Raw genomic sequence first — 9,972 nt, forward strand, 5'->3', positions numbered from 1 at the left:
ACAGCACTGCACAAAACTATGTGGACTCTTTTTTTCCAGTAATATTACAGGGTCTTTGACTTTAAAGAAGAGAGAGAGAATTGAGCAGCTCAAATAACGCACACTGAAAGAAATAACAGTAGGAAATAGCCTAGCCTCACTCTTTCTAGGCTGTAATTTATTCATGCTTAATTTTTCAGCCATTCCAAAGAGCTGATGTTTGTACGTCAGCCCATTTGTGATGAAAAAAGTTGAATATGTTTCACATTTGTGAGTTATTGCTGTTTTAGACTTTTGTTCTCCCTGTCATGCAGTTGAAGGAACACGCCTTACCCCCAATAATGTATTTTTCTGTCTCAGTTTAAGTGCCTTGATAGCCACTGGAGTTACCCTAACTTAGAATAATAATGATGTAACGTGTAAGTGACCATGCCACATGGGGCAGATAAGGATGCCCATGCTGCTGCTGTCAGTTGCTTTCCACCTCAGACCAGAGGTTCATAAGAGAGATAAAAAAGCATGTAGTTTTTCTTTGATTAAGGAAGGACTTGCAATATCTGGCTTTCTTGCTTATTTGCAGAGCGCCCTGCCATTCTGGAATGCTGTTCCAGGAACGGAGGGCAAGGGCTGATTCTTGTGCAATCATTGATCTGATCTTGGCAAGTGCCTGTTTGGCAGTAGAAAGTGCTGAAATGCCCAGTTGCTATCTCTGGGATTGTATTCGTGATAGCATGAGCTAAAGTTAGGCTGACTTTGGTGCAGTGGTAAGTTACCTTGTGTGATAACAACCACAATGCAAAGCTCTTCAGCAGCATGTAATACTATGTAGGCAGCTAAGTCCCCTCTGTGTTACTAGCTCCAGCAGCACATCAGTTTAAAATACTCACTTAATATAGAGACTTCCATTTGTCAACCTCATGTAGGAGAGAAATGGCACTTGAGATTATCTTAAATTAACCCCCACAAGTAATGACTGTTCATTGCTCTTTCTGCTAAGTTTAATGCCTATAATGTGCCTTTTACTGGTCTTCTGAATATTATTCCAGCTGTAAAAGCAGATGCTAAATGTGTAGATGCTCTTCAATGACTGTCAAATGTATGATGAAAAATATAAGAGAACTTTCAACCAGTTGTTCTTATGTGTTTTTCCTAGATCGTTAATTGCTTTTAAGTTTTTACACCAGAAGTGGAACTGAAAATTCTCTGTTCCTACTTCTTGAAATGAACCTTTTTATACGTTAGTAAGAACGTATAGTTATTTTTTGGACAAAAATGCGAAACAGTTTGCTTGTATGAGGGATAGTTTGAATAGTTAGTTCACCAAGAAAGTAGAAAAATGTCTGGAAAACCATTGGCAGCCCTCTTTAAGGATGTGAACCACTGCAGCTTTCCCTGGCTTGGCTGCTGTGTCCATAAAACAAGAAAAGCTACTGTTTGGGTGTAAAGTATTTTGAGCTTTATGAGAAGAAAAGTCCTCTAGAAAATTTTGTTTGGTTGATAAATGAAGATGCTGGTTGAGTTTTTCACACTTTCCACATATGACAGTCACCTAATAAAGAAGTGGCTGACATAAGAATAGAAGTGTGTTGGGTCTTAAACAGTAAGCTTTATTTATGCCTCATGTCCTTCCCATTTCCCTTGGCTAACAGCCTTTGTAGCTCAGTGTTGCAGCATTTCTGTCTCTTTCCCCCCCGCTCAGTGGTTGCATGTGACAAATACAGATGGTTGACCTGACTTAAACACCCAGTGGGCACTTGGAACTTGAGTTGTGGGAAAACATGTCCTACAGCAGCAATGTGGTCACTTTTTGCCTTGGACCAGACCCTCAGGTAGCCTAGGGAAAAGTTACAATAGAATGGTTTGGGTTGGAAGGGACCTTTAAAGATCATCTCATCTACCCTACCCTGCTTTGTCCAGGGATAATTTTCATTAGATTAAGTCGCTTAAAGTCCCATCCAACCTGACCTTGACCTCTTCCAATGATAGGGTGTACACAACTTCTTGGGGCAACCTGTTCCAGTGTCTCACCACTCCCGTTGTAAAAAATTTCTTCCTTATATCCAATCTAAATCACCCCTCTTTCAGTTTAAAGCTGTTTCTCTTCATTCCTGTAACTACAGGCCTTGATAAAAAGTCTTTCTCTGTCTTTGTTTATAAGCCCCCTGTAAATACTGAAAAGCTGCAATAAGGTTTCCCTGAAACCTTCTCCAGGCTGAACAACCTCACCTCTCTCAGCCTTTCTCCACAGGAGAGGTGTTCCAGCCCTCTGATCATTTTTATGGCCCCCCTCTGGACCTGCTCTAAGAGGTCCATGTCTTTCTTGTGCTGGTGGGCGCAGAGCTGGATGTTTCTCCTGGGCAAGTTTTGGCAGCTGACTCAGATGTACACTCGTCTTGTCAGCCTGTGCAAAAAGGCTTGGACATGAGGAAAGAGGAGATATGAGAGGGGTGCACACTTAGCCCTGTGCACAATGCATTTGTTGGAAATGGAAGGTGAAATACAAATGGACATGATAGCCACAAATAAATTCCAACTGTCAGAGCAGCGAGGTTACGGCACTGGCCTTCCCACAGGAACAGTGGGAGCAAAATTCAGCTCAGCTCTTGCTATTGTTAATGTGGAATTTGGTCAACTTATGAAAAGGGTCTCTATGACATGGTTGCCTGCAAAAATAGGGGACTCAGTGACCCAGGAGCTGCCTTCCACATCTCTTAGGCTCAGGTCAGACTGACCCTCCATTACCAAATCTCAATAACAGGTTCAGAGTCCTCTACAGCTTCTTGCCTGTCCCATTGAGCTGGATCTTCTTGCAAAAGAGCAAATGAGGAAACCAAGCAGGACCTTTGACCCCTTGCTATCACTATATTAGCTCTGCATAAATGCTGGTGTCTCAGATGAGCATCTACCTCAGCTTTGGCCAGAGAAAGAAAGGGAAAGCAGGACAGGTAAGAGCTGAACTCTCTGTTTTGGATGGTATAGACTTTGTGACTGGTGTATCTAGGACATACAGAGATGAGTGGAGGTGGTCTTCTATTCTGCCCCATTTCTTACTGCAAGCAAAAGTATGAGCCCTTCTCATGCTCCATAAACAGGAATATTGCTGAAATGGAGGAGGAGGGTGGGAGTGCTTGAGGTGACCTAGATTGAAGCTGAGTGATGGAAGCTCTAGAAGTCACTCAGGAGGGTCAAGCCTGTAGTAGGGATTGCAGACTTTCAGTGCTGGAAGACATCTAACCTCTTCCTAGCTACCTTCACCACAGGGACTACAGGCTCTAAAGCAGGTAAGATCCTCTCTTTATGCCGTTGGGGAGCAAATGTATACCTTTTGTCTACAAAGGGAGAAACTGGCTCTAGGATTAAAAATCAAGGAAGGGTGGTAAGGGAGCAACTGCTGCTGGTCAGCAAATGTCTAGTGAAGATGGAGTGGTAGCTTTTCGAGGTAATCTGTACACAGAAGCAAATAAAAACAGATGGGCATTCCCTTACTGTGCAATAAAAAGGAGCACTGGGTCGTAGCCACCTAGAACAGGATTTAGAAAAGCAGATACATGTAATAGACATTGCAGCTTTTTTACCATTACTATTCCTAGTATGGCAATGGTTTCTTCATGTTACTCTGAGTGATGCAGCCCTCTAATTCAGGCCATAAATCAAGTTTAACTCCTAAACATATTTTTAAGTGTAGTGTGTTTGAAAAGCTTATTTAGATGTAATGTTATCTTTTCAACATACCAAGTACTCACTTCTCAAGAGTTCCTCTAATTCTGGTTTTTTAAATAGACAGAATAAAGGAGGTTAAGTTTGCAATTATTCCGTTTTGAGAACTTGTTCTGCCTGGGCTACTATCTGCTTTGCTAATCCCAGTGTAGAAAAGATGAGAACCTAGCTGGGTGTTTCCTCAACTACAGCAAGACAAAATACTCAGATCACTGAGATGATCATTGTATGTGATGCACTCATTAGGACAATATTCTTTAGAGCAATTTACAAAAAACAAACAAACAAAACCACATTATGTATGTTTTGGTTACAACTGTCTGTGGAGGAAATCTGACCTCTGCTAGTTTTAGTGATTTGCTCTTATGCTGAAAAAAGGAATTTTAACTCTCATATAAAAGTAGTAACTTTAATTGTCATATATTTCCTGGATCTAAAAGCTATTATTCATCGTGGATATTTGTGAATATATACATAAAAGTACATTTTCGTTTTTATACTTTTTTTCCTTCTTCAAAGAGAGAAGGATTTCCCTGTTCTTTTCTTCATTTATTGGTTAGGTTTGTTGCAAAAATCTGGTGTTTAACTGGTATGTTTTATTTCTCTGAAAACAAACGAGATATTGTATGCTGACTCCAGCAGGTCTCTTGGTGTAGAGAGCGGAACCCGTACTGCAAACCATGCTGCAATCCAGGGCACTGCTGATAGCTCTGATTCTGCTCTTTAGCACCACTGTCCCCGGTAAGTCTGAAAAGTTTTTCTGTCTGCCTGAAACAAGGCTCAGCTCTACAGGTCCTTACTTGGCCTTAAAGAAGTCTGAACCATCCGTAAAGTAGGACTGAAGCCAAATAACACAGTTCAAGACTATGAATATGTGGTGCTTGGCATCATGAAACAAGTCAGCAGGGGCCCGGCAGGAATATTTGCAGTACCTGGTGAAAATACTCTGCCATGTAAGGCCTATCTATGGCCTAGGTGCCCAAAAATGAGTGATGAGCTGCTGCTGGATTCTGCTAGGGTGAATTCTGAGGGAGGCTTTGAATCGCGGAATTTCAAGTGTCTTCCCACTATGCCTGGGGGAAGGTGTCAGAGACATAAGTGACTGGAGAAGCCTCATGGTTTTTTGCCTCCTCTTTCTCAGAAGTGCACTCAAAGGCCATCTTTGAGAAAGATCGTCGTGACTGGATGGTCATTCCTGACGCGATCGCAGCTTACATCCATGAAGCTGTGAATAAGGTGTCCCCTAGAGTTGCTCAGCTCTTGGTGGATGCTGCCCAGACTCAACCAGTTGTTGTGACCAGGTATGGAAAAATCTTCTGCACTAGTGCTACAATAGCTATAGGTGGAAAAGGAGAGGGAGGAGTGGGAGAAAGAACATATTAAATAAAGTATCCATATGGGAGACCCAATGGGAAATGAATCGGCAACCAAAGTCTGATGTGACTGCGATGGGAGTGGGGTTCTGGCAGGTGGGACAGTGGGATATGGTTTCATATGAAAGTGCAACCTCTTTTCAGGGTGCACACTGAACATGACGATGCTCGTGGGGGCAGCAGTCACTACTCTTTATACACAGGTAGTGAGGGAGGGGCCACTGGCTACTTGGGGATCAGCTGTCCTGGAAAGGGCTGGGCAGGTGCTGTGGTGCTGTCTGTGAGGGGCTGAATGGTGAAGGTGCCAGGAAACACTGCTGTCATTCAGCACAAAACACAGATTTTGCTCCAGCTCTAAATACAGATTCCTCAAAAAAATGGGAAAGGGTTTCCTCCCAAAAGGGAGAGCTTTATGACCCAAGAGAGACAGTTTCATGGCAATCCCTGTCTGCTGAGGAAAGCCTCTCCAGGACTGCTGAGGAAGTTTGCACTCTCAGTGACAGGCAGTGTGATAACTACAGCAGACAGAGATTGCCCTCACATACTGTGTATCTTACCACATACACTCATCTCCTGCAGGAACTTCCTCATCAAAGAAACAACTAAACTCAGTATACTGGCTGAACAGCTGATAGAAAAAATAAAGAACCTGTGGTATACAAAAGTCCTAGGCTACTAGCCAGATGAAGACAAGTCACTGTTTCCTGATGGGAGCTGGTAGCACCTCACGATGTCCTTTTTCCCCCTGCCCCTACTATGGACCAAGATCAGTCAACAACACAGAATCGATGCTCCTCTTAATGCCAATAGAGGAAACCCAGCTTCAAAGACCAAAGGATGGAAAGAATTTGCTGAAGTCTCCCCCAAAAAGAAACATCTGCTGGGCATGGGGAAGACAATGAGATTGTCAAGCTCTTCTGTAGCCAAATCCTGAAAATTAATTCCTCCTGAATGGCTTGGCCATTGCCCCTCTAATAAAAGAAATGTTGGTTGTTACACTTCCTTAAGTTTCCTATTTGCGTTAACTGTTATAAAATCACATCCTCCTTGGCACCCATTCTGCCCAGAATGCAGCCGTGATTCACAAGTTTTTGCAGGCAATGCTAACAAATCCTGACCATTCAGGCACGTTTAACTAAGCTCAGGTTCTTCTCAGGTGGGCGGGGTGCACTACCTGAGCATCTTTTGGGGTAGCCACAACATGGCAACTGTAAGCTCACATCAAGAAAGGCCACAAAATGTTGAGGTCCTACTGACTGTGCTCCTTGGTTAGGTAAGAAGCAAGTAGGTGCACCTGTACCAAGTGTTTGAAGATTTCAGATCATTTTGGAAACCAAGTGCTAGTAAACTGAACTGTCCGTCAATCTGAGCAGGACTTTGAAAGTATGTTTCATCAGCCAATGAGTGAGGCTACCAAAAGGCTATTTAGTAGTAGGAAAAAATTCTCACTGTCTTCAAGATGGAGAGTGATCATTTTTATGAGAGGGGTACCTATGCCCAGGACTGTCCTTGTCAGCCCTGTGTAACTGCCTCATCTCAGATGCCCAGACTGGATAAAGAAATTCATCTACCTCCATGCAATCAGAAACAATTAGGCAATTTGTCTGAAATCACACTGGGAGGCTGCAGCAGAGGCTAAAACAAAGCCCTGTTAGCATGAGATCTAGGAGTCACATGTGCATGGGCAGAGCTACTGCTTAAGAGGGAGAGCATTGCTACAGCTGGAAAAAAAAAGAGATTTGCCTAATAACTGCAAAGCAACACTACTGTCTTTTAAGGTACACCTCTGTTTACTTTTCCCTCACTGCAGTCTTAAACTTAAAACTTTGCTCTGCTTCAGCATTACATTTTAACTATCTGTCAGGGCTTGAGAACAGCAATAATGGCCCTCACCTGGGACCCTCATCCAGGCACCCTGCCTTTGGACCAAGGAACCATATCTAAACTCAAGCTCTAGCCACTCAGACCTGTGTCTGGTCCCTGCTGTTCTGGCTTACTGGTGGGTTTTCTTGCATGGGTGCTGGATCTGTGTTGTAGGCAGCCTTGTCCCATCCTTGTTTGTGCTTCCTAGGTGGACCTTCTTCACAGTAAGGATGACAGAACACTGGAACAGGCTGCCCAGGGGAGTTGTGGAGTCTCCTATGGAGACATTCAAAACCCACCTGGACACATTCCTGTTCCTGTTCCGGCAGGGGGATTGGACTAGATGGTCTTTTGAGGTCCCTTCCAATCCCTAACATTCTGTGATTCTACCTGTGCTGTGGTCTCTGCTGGCTCCTGGCTTGTCTTCCTTGGAATATCCCAGCTCTTGCTGCTCCCTGATACTATTTCTAGATTACCAGGTAATCAACAACTGAGTAGGCAAAGCAAGAAAAGCAGAAGATCCCATGGAGGAATAAGGAGGTGTCAGTGTCTGGCCTTTGCCATGGGACTGTGCAAGAGTGCATGGGGAGAGATGGAGGGTCACAAGGAGGAGACAGAAGCAACAGAGATTGAAGGAAGAAAAAGAATCAGAAGTGACTGCTCTAAAAGCTGAATGTATTCCCTCAAGGCTAACCCTTCCCTCTGCTGGGTTTGACTGTGGAAATTAACTCAAATAGCTGACAAAAAGCTAATTAATAGATTAAACCTATATTCTATCTGGTTTCTTTGTGTCAGCATCCCACTATCATTGGTGGAATAACTGCCCTGACCCTACATACACAGTTCCAGGCCTTTATTTTAACCTGTTCTCCACATTTTACAACAGTATTAGACCATCTCAGGAGACCAGGCTTTCTCATTGTGAAGCTTTAATATTTCTATTGCTTGGACAGCACTGGGGGCAGAATGTCCTGAGCTAACAGTAAGCCTCTTTCTCCAGTCCGAGATGCTGAATACTGAAAATGTGCATGTCCACTTTCTTTCTCAGTGATCAGAAAGACTGCCAGTATCTGATTCTCCAAAGCTTCCACTGCCTTACTCCGAATTTTCTCTCCCAAGATCTTTGCTTCTGAGAAGAGTTTGCTTTGGCACAAACTTGAACATGTTGTGGCTGTTGTCCTGTTGGAGCAGTGTGGTAGGCTATCAATAATACAGGAGAAACAAGTTCCCTATGTTTGGGGGCTGGTTTTTTTATTGTTTTGTTTTTGTTATTATCAGTCAGATCAGCTATCAATATAAACTTGCACTTAACCGTTTGTCTGGAATAAAGAAATCTCATTTCACATTTTCTGTGTCTCAGCAGCTGCTTGGTACCACACGCAGTTGGAATGAAATCAGTGTCCCCAGACAGAGCAGCAAGTTCTTCCATCTCTGGCTTCTTCACCATCTCTGCAGAGTTCTTTTGCAGATTTCTTTATTGCTGCCTGTTTTGCTTAGACTGTCTGTGCCTCCCTGGTCATGTATGAATGTGCACCCACGTAGGTATTATGTAAATGCATCAACATTTAGAAGAAGGTTTAGAAAAGCAGAGTTTGGACTGATAAGAGTGTTTACCACATGAAAAAGCCAGCTCTTTCTGCTACAGAAATTATTTCCTACCTGCTTGTTTTTCACGTGTCTGCTCAGTCTTCCTCTCTCTCTCTCTCTCTCTCTCTCTTTTTTCCCCTCCAAATGTAGCCCTTGTAGGAAAAGCCCTGCAACTTAAATCCCATCCTGCCTCAGGGAAGCATTACGCATTGTGAGCTTTCTCAGGATAGAGCTTGTCTTTTGGCATTTCAGAAGTATTTCTTTCTTGAAGAGTGAAAGTCATGAGTCGTATGTGCCCGTGGAGCCTGGTGTCCTGGAAATCATTGCTTCAAACTTTTCAATCTACTTTCATGCACTGCCAAAAAGGATAGGAAAAAGTTTGGAAAGTATAGGTGGTTCATGTTGCATTTCAAGCCCATTTTGTGCCTTCATCAATGCAACCCGGTGGCATCACTGCACAGCTGGAGCAGAGCAGTACCTGGTATGAATTCCATGCTAAAACTTAACAAAGTTTTGATATTTTATTAAATGTACTTAATTATAACCCATTCATTCTTCTGCAATGTGACCTGCAGAAGATCCAAACCAGCCACATTCTGATTACCTGTTTGACATCTGACTGATTTTAGCATACGGGCCAAACTGAATCATCCCATAGATGTATTTGTTTATACTGAATATCCTGGTCGTGTAGTTGTCTATGCATCTGTATGCTTTAAAAGAAGTAAACAGAAAACCTTCCAGATGGTTAATCTACCATACAATCTACAGTGTAGGGCAAGCTACCAAAAGCAAAGTAGAAAATCTCACACTGCCACTTCTGACACTGATGTTACTGGCATCACCCTTTGGTAAGTTCCTTAAAGGCAGAAACTAGCAGCTGAGAAGGCAGTGTTCAGGCTGGGATCAGGTAGGGGGAGGGAAAAAAAAAAAGGGGGTATTTTATCCCTAAAGGGATCCTAGGGCAAATTCATGGGACAGGTAATGAGAAGGCCATGTTTTACCCTCAGAGTTAAAATATCTCACATCTTCCACTTTTCAGTAGGAATAAAGAGCTTAATCTGTAATTTCTTTGTAAAATAGGGATGGAAATCACTTCCCAAGTGAGGTCTGTGAAAGTTCACTGAGTGCTTCAAGATTCTTGGAGGGGCTTCGTAAAGGAAGCATTCATTTCAGTGAGATTCATGTCACAGAAACTTTCTTTGTGAGTAATCATCACTTATCAGCATCGGGAAAGCTTGTGGTGTAACTGGTTCAAATGAGTCCACTGAAATGAAATCTTGTGAAATGTCAGTTTTCTGTTGTTTCTGAGATGGAGGAGTAACATCTCATGCGTTCCTGATTTCTGCAAAAACATCCTTTTTCAAAAAATATCTGCTATGCTGAATACACCATTTTCAGTGGCTCACAGTGCTGATGTCACAGAACTGTTTGGCTTTTGCACTTCCTAGTT

General features: G+C 42.9%; 1 protein-coding gene across 1 annotated transcript; it reads left to right on the top strand.

Annotated features, from left to right (window-relative positions):
- The first annotated feature begins 1,238 nt into the window (after nucleotides 1-1,238).
- LOC136116387 (apovitellenin-1-like) lies at nucleotides 1,239-6,067 on the top strand. The gene is made up of 3 exons (XM_065862692.2): nucleotides 1,239-4,437; nucleotides 4,838-4,997; nucleotides 5,649-6,067. Exons 1-3 carry the CDS (start codon nucleotides 4,377-4,379, stop codon nucleotides 5,746-5,748), a joined length of 321 nt encoding a protein of 106 aa, XP_065718764.1. The 5' UTR covers nucleotides 1,239-4,376; the 3' UTR covers nucleotides 5,749-6,067.
- The last annotated feature ends 3,905 nt before the right edge of the window (nucleotides 6,068-9,972 follow it).

The sequence above is a fragment of the Patagioenas fasciata genome, chromosome 1 (assembly GCF_037038585.1).
Source record: "Patagioenas fasciata isolate bPatFas1 chromosome 1, bPatFas1.hap1, whole genome shotgun sequence".
Taxonomy (NCBI): Eukaryota; Metazoa; Chordata; class Aves; order Columbiformes; family Columbidae; genus Patagioenas; species Patagioenas fasciata.